Genomic DNA, 16,043 nt, shown 5'->3' with positions numbered 1-16,043 from the left:
CTATCTAAAATCTGATTTAACTGTGGGATTTTTTTTTTCTACAGCTTAGAATTCTAACAGACTGTTTAAAAGTGTCATTCTGTTTCTACTTGGCTAAAATCCTGTGCTGTTGGGTTCTCCATTACATGAAGCTGTAAGAGTTCCCTGTGCTGGACAACACAAAACCGCTGATGAAAACTAGCTGCCCCTTGGGGGCAGAAGCCTCCTTTGGCCGGTAAAAGGCTATCACTTGATATTGAAATGTCTGACACATCTTTCTTTGGGACACTTTACCATGGTTTTCAGAAATCCACACACTTCCCACATCTGTTCACATAAAATATGACAAAGGAGCACTGTGCCATAAAGTGTATCTTGTCTTTTTGTAGTTTTACGAGCAGGATCTAACGCATTAACAAAAAGGAACAGAAAGGGCAGTAAGGCTGAAAGAGTATCACATAGGGACACCACCCAAGATGTGACCTCACAAGCTTCTGGTCTCCTCAACATAGTTACAAAGGAGCCTTAGACACGGACACTGGTCTAGCTCACTTATGAGCTTAGGCGAATGAAGCAAAAACTTTCTTTCTTGTCTAAACTTGAAGGTCTAACTTGGGAAGCAATAACACTGATCCAGTTGCACATCACTAAAACACACCCAACCTTGGAAAGCTTCAGGCAGATTAGAAGCTGATGATTCCTTTCACAATACAGACCCTTAGGCTTCGCTTCATCCCCTTTTAAGTCACAGGCTACTCTAGCATATTAAAGTGCAGGCTTGTCATCTCACTCCATAAATATATGCATATATCCATGGGCAAAGCTCACACACAAGGCTTCCCTCCCTGCTCTAATGCTTTCCCCTTCCATCCTTCTCTCCACACAATCACGTCCAGTTTAAGAACCAGTGACTGTCTCATGTGGCTTCCATCAGACAACAATTGGCTTCTTCACGACCACTTCGATTTTTGAGTCAGATTTCTTGCTTCTTGGGTCTCTCGGAGATACTATTATATAACGAAACAGACTTACTGTTTTCTTTAACACTTTCAGAGCATAGGGCTTCTGGGTCCCCTTCTGTTTGCATCTGTACACAATGGATGTAGCACCCCTTGAGGGGGAAAAAGACAAAAAGAAAATGTTATGCTGTGGACATGACTTAGAGAGGAAATCCTGAAAGTGTCTCTGGCAGATATGCTCATGACTACCCAGGGTTCATAAGTCCTAGATACTGGCCCAAGATGCCAAGAGTCTTTTTCCCTCACAGCTGAAATCGCTCAGAAAATTCTAGGATTTTTACCGGCCTTCCTCCCTGATGCCAGGAAACCTACCCAGGGTCATTGCACTTGACGGGCTGTTAAGAAACTCAAGTCCGAGGGAAAATAATGTTTTTCGAGAACAGCCAAACACTGGAGTCCCAGGATCCCTAAAAGTACATGTTTGGAGTGAAATAAACCAGAAAACTTCAGGGAGAGGGCTTTGAGTTCAGCGTTCTCAACAGTGACTGAACAGTCTGCACTTCTTCAAGTTGGTAAAGAGCTAGGGAAGTGCCCCACCACTCTGTGGTAATCTGTTGAGGAGAAGGAGATAAGAAGGGATTCTGTGGCTATTTCCCCGTGTGGGGTGCTGGAGGAAAGTTCTTCGCAAACAGCATCATGGTCTGAATGCTCTCATGCCACACACAAAGCAAGAGAGTCAGAAAACAGAGACATCAAGGGGATGCCAGGCCCCACTGGTTTAAGTTTCAACTTTGAAAAAGAACTTTCAGAAATGCCTTAAAGTAGGATTGGTTTGAATTTGGCCTTTGGGACTCTGAAGACGAAGCAGAAGGACTTGTGATGGCATACTCAACTCAGCTCACGGTCCTGGAACTATACACATGCACAGAGAACTGTAACCATCAGACACGTGCCAAGTACTAAGTAGAGTAAACAGCCAGGAGTCAGGCCTGGCGCACCATAGTCGACATTTTTTTTTTCTTTTTTTTTTTTTTTTTTTTTTTTTGGTTTTTCGAGACAGGGTTTCTCTGTGTAGCTTTGCGCCTCTCCTGGAACTCACTTGGTAGCCCAGGCTGGCCTCGAACTCACAGAGATCCGCCTGGCTCTGCCTCCCGAGTGCTGGGATTAAAGGCGTGCACCACCACCGCCCGGCCAATCGTTGACATTTTTAAAGCACGTTAAGAGACCGTACATACACATACGGAGTTCTAGAGGAGAAACAAGTGAAGGTAAAAATAAAGCTGGTTATACTATGTGTTAGGTATTATATTATTTAAAGGGAGACCCTAATTAATTAAAGATATATGTTATACAACCCAGGTCAACAACTAAAATAATTATTTAAAATAAAAAGCCATAATAATTCAAGAATAAAGCTAAATGCAAAACTCAAAATTATATGCAGAGGATGAGAAAAAAAACCCAAGGGATTCAACAGGTAAAACAGCTATAATGTAGTGGGTTGAAATTCAATAGGAAGAATTACAATAAATTTAAACTTTATGTAACAATTACAACCTAAACATCATTCATTATATTGGGTCATAACACCAGGACTAAACTGCATACTGTAAACAAAATCTATTTATGTATAGAGACAAATATAGGTTAAAAAATAAAATGATCAATAAAAGATACAGGCAGAACATCAACAAAAGAAAACAGCTACATTAGTATCAAAGTAGATCTCAGAAAATCAATGGGGGAATATTATTAAGTTTTGAAAGGCCAGATTCCGTAAATTAACACAATATGCATAAATGTGCATGCATCTAGCAACAGATCTCTAAGATACATGAAGCTCACACACAGAGCTGAAGGAGAAGAATATCCAAAACCACACATGGAGACGAAGCATGGTCTCAGCAACTGATAGAAAATGTAGACGAACTTTTGCCAAGGATACAGAAGGTAAGAGTGAATTTTCCAATTAAATTAAGCTAGTTATATAGAGGAAAAACTACAGCACAATGCAAAATATACAGAAATAGTTCTATGAGTAAGTATATGAAGACTCTATTAGAATAAAGACAGTTCAGTAGAGAAAGAACCATCCTCCCAAGAAGAAATGCTTAGGAAAAAACAATGGAATGGGAGAAAATGTTTATAAGACATATCTGAAAAGAGGTAAATATCCAAAGCTATGTAAGGGACTCAACAACTCTCTATTAGAAAAACAAATACATGGATTCAAACAGTGTAAAGTGATCAGCCGTTTCTTACAAAGCAGACTGCCGATGCGCAGCTGCGGCTGTACCACACGCCACTAATCACCAGAAATGTCAGTCAAGCGAACGTCTCAGGTTCTACCTGTTAAAATGGCTTTTATCAACAAGATGGATCAAGTCGAGTATTTCTGAGGATGTACAGATAATTTGTGAACAGTGCTAGTGGGGATGTTTAACGGGTGGGGATTAACACAGCCACTGTTTAAAAAAAACTAGGAGTGTCCTTTAAACCTCTAAACACACTACTTTCCTACAATTCAACACTTCAAAACTGAGGATATTATCAAAAGAAATGAAAGAAGTATGTCCAGGAGCTCCCTGCTCTGCCCGCTTCATTAATAATAATCAAGACACAAAATCCACCCAAGTGTCCACCAGACATGAAGGTGACAGACGTATATACATAATGACATACCACCAAACCTTTGAAAACCAGAAAATTCTGCCATTTTCCAGAAACACAGATAAGCCTGGAAGATTGTATTAAATTAAATAAAACCAGGCCTACAATGACAAACGAGAATGATCTCAATTCTATGCCGAGTCTAGAAAAGAGAACAGAAAACCGAAATGGTGGGGGGTGCCTTTAATCCTAACACTGGGCAGTAAAAGTGATCTCTGTAAGTTTGGGGTCAGCCTGATCAGGCCAGCGAGGGCTATACAGTGAAAACCTGTCTCAATTCAATCAATCAATCAAATAAACAGAAAACAGAAACAGAATAGAATGGTAATTACCAGACTTCAGGGGTGCGGTGACCTGGGGATATTACCCAAAGGACATACGACAATGCATATCAAACACCATGAAGCCTGATGCAGCATGAAGATACAGTTTTTTAATTTTTAAATATAAACAAGACTTGAATACATACATCACCAAGGACAAAATATTAAGGACAAATAGGGAACATGGAAAGATACTCAAGATCATTAGTCATCAGAGGAATGCAAGTTATTATATTAAGGATACAAAAACCACACACCTATTTGAAGGCTCTTTTAATTGTGTGGTTCAGCTCATGTGAAGAAGCTGGCATATCCGTGCACAGACAGAATGTAGACAACTGCTTGCTTGTTTAGGATTGGAAGAGCAGGGAATGGGGAGTGCTAATGGTTAGAGTGTCTTTCTAAAAACTAAATTTCTGTATGAATTCTTTGAGTATTTCATACACACATACAGTATACTTTGGTCATATTCACCCCCACTTCACCCTATGACTCCACCTAGATTGACTGCTAACCCAGTGCCCTCTCCCAACTTTGTGTTCATGTTTTCTCTCTCTCCCTCTCCCTCTCCCTCTCCCTCTCCCTCTCCCTCTCCCTCTCCCTCTTTCCCCTCCCCCTCCCCCTCACAACAACCCTCTGAATCCAATCTGTACTGCCCATATAGTCTGTGCAGGGCCATCCACTTGAGCACAGTGACCTAACAGGGGTCACCCCCTTAAAGAAAATCAACTTTCCCTTCCTAGAAGACATCCACTGTCAGTAGCTCTTCACTAGGGGTCAGGGGAAGGGCTCTGTTCTGGACAGTCAACTGGCTGGTTTAATGCTTTAATGGCTGCTCTTACAGAGGACCCGGGTTCAGTTCCCAGCACCCACATGGCGGTTCACAATTGTCTGTAAGTTTGAGATCTGACACCCTCACACAGACAGACATGCAGGCAAAACACAAATGCACATAAAATAAAATAAATTTTAAAAATAAATAAATAAAATGTTTTTTTTAAAAAAAAAAAAAAAGAAAAGTCCCTTTTAAGTCAGTTTTTGCCAATGAAGTCTCACAGGGTATGGTAGTTTGAATGAAAATGGTCCCCATAGGCTCATAGGGAGTGGCATTATTTGAAAAGATTAGGACTTGTGGTCTTGTTGGAGTAGGTTTAGCCTTATTGGAGGAAGTGTGTCCCTAGGGGTGGGATTTGAGGTTTCAGAAGTTCAAGTCAGGCCCAGTGGTTCTCTCTCTCTTCCTGCTGCCTGCTGATCCAGAGAGCCAGAGGTACAACTCTTGGCTCCTTCTCCAGCACCATGTCTGCCTGAATGCTGCCATGCTTCTTGCCATGACCATAATGGACTAAACCTCTGAACCTGTAAGCCAGCCCCAATTAAATGTTTCCCTTTACAAGAGTTGCTGTGGTCATGGTGTCTCTTCACAGCAATAGAAACCCTGACTAAGACACTGGGTCTGTTAACACACTTCAGGGCAGGCCCCACACTGAGGAGTAGCTGGCCATCACAAAACAAACTCAATGGTATTTTTATAGACTCTGTTCCATTTTGCTTCATTTTTTGCATTTTTTTGTCTTATTGGTCTTTTGCTGGTTTATTTTAATGTTCATTTGCATGTTTCTATGGGGCTATTTTTGTATGTTACTTGTTACTTCGTTTTATATTCATTTTTGTCTTTGTGTGTGTGTTTCTTTTGTTTGTTTGTGGGTTCTTTTTCCTTTCTTTTGTTGAAAATAGATGTTTTTTTATACAATATATTCTGATCATGGTTTCCCCTCCCCCAGCTCCTCCCAGATTCCCCCACACACACCTTCCCTCAACGGAATCCACACCCTTTCTGTCTCTCATTAGAAAACAGGCATCTAAAAAGTAACGTAAGATGAAAGAAAAACAAATAAACTGAACTTGGACAAAACAGAAGAAAAAGGGTCAAAGAAAAAGCGGAAGATAGGTATGTAGAGGCAGAGACTGGCAGGTCCATACAAACAGGATCCCTAAAACACAAAACTGGAAGCTATGATGCATATGCAAAGGATCTATAAGGTAGACAACAGAAAGAAAAGGGGGGAAAACGCCCTGTCTAAAACCTTCTAAGACAAAGACTGTACAAAGACGGCACCGAGTTTGTATGGTTTTGGCCATCTACTGCTGGGTGTGGGGCCTGGCTCAGCAGGCCGACACACACGTGAACTCACAGAGTGAACTCCCAGAGCTGAGGCAGCATGCACAGGCCCTGCACGGCTCTGTGACAATGGGGTCCCAGAGCTGAGAGAAGTGGACACAAGCCCCATCCCTGACCCAGAGGCTCTGTAAAATTGATAGCCACTCTTACATGAAAAATAAGTTCTCTCCAGTGGAATCTCACAGGGGACACAAACCCCTCTTGTCTGTTTTGTTTTGTTGGTTTTCATTGAAGACAGACAGGATAAAAGAACATACAGTTTGGGGCTAGGGAGGGAGGTGGAGAGGACTTAGAAGGACCTCGGGGAGCAGAAAAGCATAATCAAAATACATTGTATGAAAGATTTTTTTCAGTTAAAAAATGTTTAAAAATAAAAATGTTCCTTTAAGTTGGGTTGGGAGATAGCAGGACTGCATATGGCCTTTCATAGCTCTTCGCTCGGGTTAGCTCTCCTCTTCCATGAGACATCCCCCATTCACACTCTCACGCCCATCCCTGCTTAAGGTCCTCAGAGTTCTATCTCACTGCTTCCATTTTTACCTACAGTTTACTGCCCTCCCTTCCTCGGCCAACAGGACCCTTTCTAGTTTCCACTTGTGCTCCAAGTAAAACACATAAAAGATTGGAAACTGGGATCTGCATATGAGAAAAAATAAGTGGATTTGTCTCTCCGGCGTCAGTCACCTCTCACTCACGGTAAATATTTTTCCAGTAACATCTATTTGCCCGCAAACTTCCTAACAGAACAAAAGAAAAGAGAGGACACTGAGGATTAAAGCAAGCGGTAAGCAGGAATGGGGACTGGGAAGTGGGGGGAAGTAGCCGGAACTAAGGTTCTATGACAACGCCTTACAGAAACCCCTACTTAGTAAACTAATCTAAAACCACACCTTAGAAAAGAATTCCGATGAAAATGCCCTGCGTAGGTGCACAAGGTTGGACCCAGAAGGCACGGGTTATTAAATGAAAATCGCCGTATGACGTATGGGATACTCCCCTACAAATTATTTGTCTGGGTTGTCATAAAGCACAGAGTTCTCCAAAACAACGCATCCCTTGGCCGTTTCCCTTGGCTGCTGTGGTGGTTGGAATGCGAATGGATCCCAAGGCTCAGGTCTGAACACTCAGTCCCCAGTTAGTGGAACTTTTGGGAAGGATTAGGTGTGACCTTGCTGGCTGAGGCAGCACAGTGGAGACGGAGTTCCACTCGCAGACGTTCGCCAGTCCTCCTTCCCTTTACGTGACGTAAGAAGAGTCGACTTAGGACCTGCAAGATGATGGCTTAGCAGCTAAAGGCACGTGTCACAAAGCCTGACCGCCTGAGTTCAACACCAGAGAACCATGAAGTGGAAGGAGAGAACTGACTACAACCAGTTGTCCTCGGACTTCCACATGCACGTAGTGTTCCCCAACACACCCACACACACACACACACACACACACACACACACACACACACACACACACCACAGACACACACACGGGGTGTCAATCTAATGTTGTAAGTAGTCTTCTTTAATCATCTAATATAAAATTAATGAAAGGGTAGCACTGTCAGTCTTGAAGAAGAAATGAAGTGGAATACGGAGTGACACACTGTGTTTCAGTTTTGATTGACACTTCTTACAAACCAGAGCTTTGTTTCTAGACCTTTTTTTCAAGGAAGAGTGTGAGGAAGCTATTTCCTACAAGAACATACACAGGATAAGAGTAAAAAAAAAATTAAATAAATAAAAATTGAATGCAAAAGCAAACAAAATTAAAATGCTTTGAAATGTTTAACTATGATTAATATTGACATAACAATGCCCAAGTACCATACTAGTAAAAGGTAATCATCTCTGGTCTCATGGCAATACAGAAGAGAAAGTGGTGGCGCACGCCTTTCATCCCAGCACTTGGGAGGCAGAGGCAGGCGGATCTCTGTGAGTTCGCGGCCAGCCTGGGCTACCAAGTGAGTTCCAGGAAAGGCTCAAAGCTACACAGAGAAACCCTGTCTCGAAAAACCAAAAAAAAAAAAAAAAAAAAAAAAAGAGAAAGCTCTAATAATCGGTGAAGGCCTAGAAGACAACTTTCCACAGCTAGACAGCATCTTAGACACAGGCAAAGTCGGGATCCAGAGCTGCCAGCTGCAGCTCTGCCATGCTCTGGTGTCGGAATCTCGGGTCTGAGTTTCTCTTTCCAAGGATCACGACAAGGGAAGTTCCAGGCTCCTTTGGCAGGCTTAAGGATCACAAATGTCCTGCTGGGTCCCCCCAGAGAAAGCTAACCTCTGATCTATGAACTCCTGCAATAAGAGAATGACTTCTTTGCTCACTTGTTTTAACATTGCGCACTCTCATCTTAGTTTTTTGAAGTATGGCATGCATCCAGACTTCTGATTTGCTACTTCCATTTCAGATAAGATTTTATCTGTATCTGGTCCTGTGAATGCACCTGGCTTTCCAGCTCTCAGAGAGCAGGTGGACAGTTATATCAAAATGCCAGGATTTCATTTGCAGGAAAAAAGAAAAACCATTTTTTAAAAAAAAAATTTCAAATAAGGAAGAAGTGAAAAGAACAAGGGGGTGAGACTAAGAAGGGGAATAACAGAAAAAAAGGTGGTATTAAAAAAGATGGAAAGAGGATGCTCTTCCTGATTTGTGGGAGGAGCTTGGCAATGACTGACAGGATAAACAGTCCTATATACAGTAGCAAAGGACTTTGACTTGAAACATCTTCAGGCAGATATTCTAGCTCTAGCTCTTCCCCTCACACCCCTAAATTAGCCCAGATGTTACTCAGTAACTTTAATAGAGCAATAAGAGGTATATATGTGTATAATACATACTACATTGCATAATTAGATGGACTATACTGAGTACTGTCAATATACTATACATATACATAACTTGTTAAACCAATTACAGGTTGGACTACCTTCTCTTTATGTTTAATGAAAAGTATAGTGTTGCTTGTGTTTGTAACTTTTTAAACCTTGATATGTGCATAATGATAACCATCATATGAGATCAAATTCCAACTCCAAGTAATTTTTATAACACTCATGGTCAAGAAAACCACAGTGAAAGTAAGAGCCAAGCCCAGGCTCTGAAAGGGTAACAGTTTTCATCAATATCCCAGCAGTTAAAGGAAACACTCACTGGCATAATTTCTGGACTCCTTGGTCATTTTCTTAAGTGAACAGACAAGAACAGTGAAGCACCTTTTACTTGAATCACACGTCTGTATCTTCAAATCTATCATCTTCTTGTTTCCTTTGGATCTCAGGGATCACAGGACAATTCTCTATGGTGGTGCAACACTACTCAATGTCTTATGTGTTAAAATTAATTGTCAATGTCTTCTTACATGCATGGGTATGTTTGTATGTTTATGTACATGTTTGTACAACATATTCATGTGCATGTGTGTACATTTGTGTGTGTGTGTGTGTGCATGTGGAGACCAGAGCTGGATGACAGGTGTTTTCCTCTTTCACTATCTTACTTTATGAGACAGGGTCTCTTGCTGAACTTGGAGCTCACTGAGTCAGCTAGACTGGTTCACCAGCAAGGCCCAGGAACCCTCTGGTTTCTGACTCCCCGGTGCTGGAAGTATAGACCTATATGCCAGGCTCAGTTTTTTACATGGGCTCTGGAAGACTGAAATTGGGTTCTCATCTTTGCACAGCAAACTCTTTACCAACTTGGCTGTATCATTAGCCCAGTCATGATTTTCATGTTGAAATAATTTTTATATAAACACATTAAAAAGTGTTCCAATTTTTATATTCACACATTTAAGCTAGCCATTTGATGTTAGCAAATAATCTACACTATATTTTAGAGAAATTAGTGAAGTGTTATTTTTGCAAAAATCTAGCGAGACTATTTTTAATTGTCATTCTAGACTTAAAAGTTATTTATTATACATTTGTATCATAAGATTTTGTTGAAATGTTTTAAAAGCTTTTGCCAAAACTTAACTTGTAAATTGAAATTGTTGTTGAGTTAATTCAATGTGGTGAGAAAATTGAGTGATCAATGCTATTTAATAGACTTTCTTTTCCATGAATTATTGAGCAGTAGTAACTTTTCAGTTGGTAACTTTTTCAATTTTTCATAAATTTGGGGTCAGTTTTGGAAATCACTTTTTCTGACCTTTTTTTGTATTTTCTGTCAGTTACCATAAGTGAAATAGAATAGGATGAATGTTACAGGCTATATATTGGTAATTGGATTTTTAATATTATCTTCAAACAAGATGGTTTTATTGGAAAATTTTTGCTTAATTTCTTTTGAAGTTTCCATTATAACGAACTTCACCTTCTCTATCTGCGTCAGAACACAGCTCCTCAATTCTCTCTAACCACAGTGCTTCAAGGTATCCTTCCAACATCAATGTCAAAAGCGAAACAAAACACTATCCCTTAGATCAAGAATGAATAAAAAAAAAAAAAAAAAAAAAAAGGAAAGTTCAAACAACGTACTTACTGGTCGGCATTTTCAATCTACAACTGAAATGGGTGGCCAGAACTGAGAGGCTGTTGTTTTCTGGAAGTGTTCCAGGTGAGTCAGACATTACAGCCTCACAGCAAACCTCAAAGATTCCAAGTCAGAGAACAATGCTGATGCCCAAACCCTAGGACCCTCCCAAGCTCAAGGTCTGATAAGCTTGGCATCAGTGTTTCCGCAGATACACCCCGCCCCCTTCTCAAGTTCGGGTACATGCTGAGTCCTGGGATCCTGCACCTCATCTCACGGTAACTTGTATTCTACTCGGCGTCTCACTCTGACTCTTCCAGCTGTCTAGCTGGGATCTTCCTCAGTTGTCATTTCATCCTGATGTCATCTCTCTCCACACCCACTGTCTTACAGGTATAATTCCTGACCCCCGCTCTTTTTTCAGGACTGCTCACTGTACCTGCCTCCCTCTGGTCAGCAACGTGAGCTCCAGATTCCAAAGCCCTTGCCTGACTGCTCTCCTGACTGCGTCTCTCCAGGAAGTTTCCCATCCACATCTGGTTACCATAGTTCATCTCGATGCCTGGGTCCCTTCAAAAGACTCTTTTTAGAAGTGACTCTTCTTATTTGAAAAAAAAAAAAATACTGAAGACCTTGTCCTTAGGTAAAGTAAAAGCCTGAAAGCTTTGAAATGAAAGTGCTGAATTTCAGGCACTAGAGAGAAAGCAGCCTTGAATCTGTTCTCCATCATAAAGAGGCATGTGGCAAAAGAGAACCCATGAACAAAAGGGCCATGACATTCTTATAGGTCCCTCACTTTGTTTCAACCCACTCAATGCCTCATATTGTTGGCCATTCGTATCAGCTAATGGAAGTTCTTGTGAGTAATTTGCTTCTCTTTCCCTGTGTGTAGTATGTGTGTACACATAAAGAACATCCAAGGTTGAATTCTTGGTCAAATGTTTAGTGTCATAATACAGTATGAGATCACCTGTAACTCTTTCATTCACCTTTACCCCCCATTCTCACTATTGTTTCCTACCATTCAATACCATCTACTATAATGTATTTAATTTATATGCAATCCGACCTCCACATCTTCACTTACCCTCGTTAATATTAATAAAAAATATTCAACAGTTTTGAATACCATTCATCATCTGTTAAAGATATCAGTCATGCAATCTCTCAGTCCAAAATTTGCATTTTTCAATGAAAATCATTTGCAGAGATGTTTTAGTATTAATGTACATTGCTGCTAACATACATTTCATTGTTACTGAAAGAAGAAACCATACTTATTCAGTATGTCTTGAATAAACAATGAGGTATTTATCAACTTCAAATATTTAATGGATATACTTGTAACATTTTCTTCATAATTTAATTCTAACTTTCTAATGATAATACATTTTTTATTCTGGATAAGAGAAAGACTTTGACTGGGCAGTGGTGGCACCCGCCTTTAATCCCAGCACTCGGGAGGCAGCGCTAGGCGGATCTCTGTGAGTTCGAGGCCAGCCTGGTCTACAGAGCAAGATCCAGGACAGGCTCCAAAACCACACAGGGAAACCCTGTTTTGAAAAACCAGAGAGAGAGAGAGAGAGAGAGAGAGAGAGAGAGAGAGAGAGAGAGAGAGAGAGAGAGAGAGAGAGAGAAAGACAGAGACAGAGACAGAAAGACAGAGAGAGAGAGAAAGAGAGACAGAGAAAGAGAGAGAGAGAGAGAGAGAGAGAGAGAGAGAGAGTGAGAGAGAGAGAGAGAGAGAGAGAGAGAGAGAGAGAGAGAATGAAATGCTCAGGCCAGGCCAGTAACATACAACCACTTATAGAAATCACTCTCCAAAACTTCATGCTTGCATTTCCAAATAGGACCAAGCATAAAAAGGAATTATTTTCAAAGACTACAAAAGCTACTTCATTGTAGTTCATTCTATTTTTAAGGCTGAGTTTGTTCGAGTGTAAATGTGATACTTTAATTTGCGTGGAAATGAGAATATTTTTCATATCTTCAAAAGCATCTGAAGCCACTGCTCACTCTTAAAATGGAGCTGGTTTAATTCAATTTAAATGTATCAATGTTACCCAAATAAATGAAAACGTAAAACTAAAGGAGGCCTGTGAGATGGCTCAGTGGCTAAAGGTACTTGCTGCCAAACCTGACAGACTGAGTTCCCTCCCCAGAACCAACATGATGGAAGACAAGAACCGACTCCCAAGGCTCACACACACACACACACACACACACACACACACACACACACACACACACGTTCAAGCACGCACACATATAAATAAAAAACGAACAATGCATAAGCACAGGACAGGGAATGCAAAGGAATAAAAGGAAGGTTCTGGCCCTTAATGTACTAAGTATAAGATGGAAATAAGAAAAGAATATGTGAATACATACTTTTCAAAAGAGGCTAGATGCTAAGAAATACCAAGTGCTCCACTTTGGGTGAGTATACGCTGCTCTTAACATCATTTGAGTGAATGTGGGGCTTCCAATGGCAACCCCTCTCGTCACATGAGTGTGGGGGGGGGGCTTCCAATGGCAACCCCTCTCTCATTTCTACCATTGCAATCTGCTTTTTTATTTTTACTTTGTTGCATTCTAATTTAGTTTACTGGTGGTCTGCAATTTTCATTTATCATGTCAAAGGACAAAGTTTTGCTTTTCTTGCTTTTTTAATGGCTTTCCTCTCAATTGCATAATTTAAAAATTTTCTTTTTAAAAATTTATTCTGTTTTTGAGATCATGTATCTTGATCCCATTCATATCCCCTTCCCTTAGCATCCACCCTCTGCCCTTGCACCCCCACCCAAGTAAAACAAAATTTAAGAGAAAAAAAGGAAAAATAAAAAGAGGAAAAAATTAAAAATCTCATCATGGAAGCTGCCGTGTGATACAGTGAGTCACACAGTAAACCTCTTTGGCCATAATCTTGACTTGCAAGTGTTTGCTGCAAAGAGTCATTGGTCTGGTTCAAGGTCTTTGGTTTCTACTACACTATCGATGCTGGGTCCTCACTAGGACTCTTCCTGGGTATCCTGTTGTTGTCCTGTGTTGTGGAGATCCTGCAGCTTTGGGTCTGTGGGTAAGCCTCCTTCATGTGCTCCTGGGTAGGTCATAGATGAGGTGGATGTTGGGACAGGCCAAGTCATAATCCTGGGTCTGTGCCTGAGCAGCTATAGAGTTGGTCCACCAGATGAGACATGGCGACAGCTCTCCCATGGGCACAACTTCAGGGCTGGCTCACCTACACCTGTGCTAACAGGGTTGGCTCTATTGTGTTGCGCTGGCGAGGTGCAGGACCTGCTCTCTCGAGTGGTGCAGCTGGTGGGGGTCAGGGATGTCTTTCCCGCTCTTATGACCACAGGGCCAGCTCTCGCACCTGGCCCAGGTGTTGATGGGCAGCGGGGAGGGCATCTTTCCCTCACTTATGCTGCCACAAGACAGAAAAATTTTCTTTCTTTAATAATAATAACAAACTGCTTCCTTCTTTATTCTCTTTTCCTTACTTTCTTACTATCATTTAGACTAGGTAAATACTTTAATATTTTTCAATACTCTACTTTATCACTTGACTTGGCTTTTAAAGTACATCAGTGCCTTATTCTGTTAAGGACCAATCTGAGTTACAGCATATTCACAACTTTATTATAGCTTGTTCATATTTAATACTGTAAAACATAAGAGTCTTAAAACAATATCTCTACCACCTTTCCTCCTTTATCCTTAGGGATGTTATAATAATATTTTTATACATTATATATTACAGTAATATATGATATAGTTCAATTATTTGACCCTGCTTAAAAGAGTCAGTTGTTATGAAGACAGCAAGAACAAATCAAACGTTTCCTTTCTGCGATATACTGTTCTTGGCTTTTAGCAGTCTTCATTTATTCCTATAAATCTGAGTTTCTATCCAGTATTATTTTATTTCACATTACAAACCTCTTTAGCATTACTGTGGTTCATGTATGTGAATGACAGATTACCTCAGCATTAATTTTATTTCAATTATCTTTATTCACGAGTGTGTGCACAAGTGTGCACTGGTGCACATGCAGGAGCATGTGCGTAAGTGTGAAGGCTCAGGACAGCCTTTGGTGTCACGTCTCTTTAGGTGTCAGTCACCTTGACTTTGAGAAAGGGCTTTCACTGGGATCTGGGCTTGCCGGCTAGGTTCATCACTGCAGTTGCAAGTGCGTGCCCCCATACTTGGCTGTGGTGATATTTTAATTGTGCTGAAATGTGATTTTATTTGTATGTTAATAAAGTTTGCCTGGAGATCAGAGGTCAAAGCGAGCCAGGGACAGTCAGGTGGTGGTAGCCCACACCTTTAATCCGATCACATGGCAGACAGAGTCTCTGTGTGGTCAAGGACACAGCCAACCGTGGTGACACGAGCCTTTAATCCTAGTACCAACCATAGAGACCTGGAGGTCTGTACAGACAGGCAGTGATGAGGAAGTCACGTGGCTGCTGGGCTTAGAGCCAATGAGAAGGCAGAACAGGAAAGCAATAAAAGCGCAGGTTAGGCAGGAAGAAGCTCTCTTGTGTGGGAAACTAGGGCTTGGTGGTAAGCTAAGGTTAGTCAGTGGCTCTTTGCTATTTCTCTGATCTCTTTGGCTATTACCCCTATATTTGGCTCTGTGTTTCTTATTTAATAAGACTGTTTAGAAATTCGTCCACACTTGGCTTTTTAAAGTGAGTTCTGGGGACTGAATTCCCACTTGTGTGGCAAGAATTTCATCAACTGAGCTGTCCCCCAAACCTCCATACACTCACTCTTAAAACTCTATTTTCTTTTCTTTTCTTTTTGGTTTGTCGAGACAGGGCTTCTCTGTGTAGCTTTGCGCCTTTTTCTGGATCTCACTCTGTAGACCAGGCTGGCCTCGAACTCACAGAAATCTGCCTGCCTCTGTCTCCCGAGTGCTGGGATTAAAGGCAAGCTTCACCACTGCCTGGCTCTCACTAAATACAGAACTCTGGGCTGGCGGGTTTTTCCTTTTCCTCCTGGAGCATTAAGCATGTGGTTGTGCACCATCTTCTGTTCTCTTGGCTCACGGCTCTCCTCCTCGCTTCAGTCATCAGCCCCACTGCACATGTCAACCAACAGCAGTACATCAGATGTGTCAGGCATCCTTGATTGCCATCCTCGGGCATCTGTAGTATCCTAGAGTAGGTGCCCAATACATTTGCATACACAACCTCAAAATAGCTACTACTCCAGATGAGTCTTCATCTGGATCCCATGCTGTGGTCCTCACTCTAGGGTGTGACTCTTACTCCTAAAGTGTGAGCTTTTGGATGTCCTGATCAGGTATCTGAGATGCTCAGTGATGTCCGTCTACCTTTGTTTGGCCAGATATCTAAGGTCTTTTAATAGTACTTGCCCACTGACCCTCTGTTAGCGCTCTGCCTCCCTGTGCTTATTGCTGGTTTACCTCGTAAAACCTCCCCATCCATTGTTCCC

The 16,043-nt window shown here is 41.3% G+C and overlaps 1 protein-coding gene across 2 annotated transcripts in view; it reads right to left on the bottom strand.

Moving 5' to 3' along the window:
* The window catches only part of Camk4 (calcium/calmodulin dependent protein kinase IV), a 233,554-nt gene that overhangs the window by 121,115 nt on the left and 96,396 nt on the right, over positions 1–16,043 (bottom strand). Inside the window, exon 2 of one of the 2 annotated variants that reach the window (XM_052741806.1) lies at positions 1,012–1,090. The exons of the other annotated variant lie outside the window; for it this stretch is intronic. Coding sequence (XP_052597766.1) covers positions 1,012–1,090 — 79 coding nt within the window. The remainder of the gene's footprint in view (positions 1–1,011; positions 1,091–16,043) is intronic. 2 annotated transcript variants of the gene reach the window in all.

The sequence above is a fragment of the Peromyscus californicus genome, unplaced genomic scaffold (assembly GCF_007827085.1).
Source record: "Peromyscus californicus insignis strain IS unplaced genomic scaffold, ASM782708v3 Scaffold_17__1_contigs__length_78620276, whole genome shotgun sequence".
Classification (NCBI taxonomy): Eukaryota; Metazoa; Chordata; class Mammalia; order Rodentia; family Cricetidae; genus Peromyscus; species Peromyscus californicus.
Note: the sequence above shows the minus strand (reverse complement) of the source record. Positions and strands in the feature narration are given on the sequence as shown.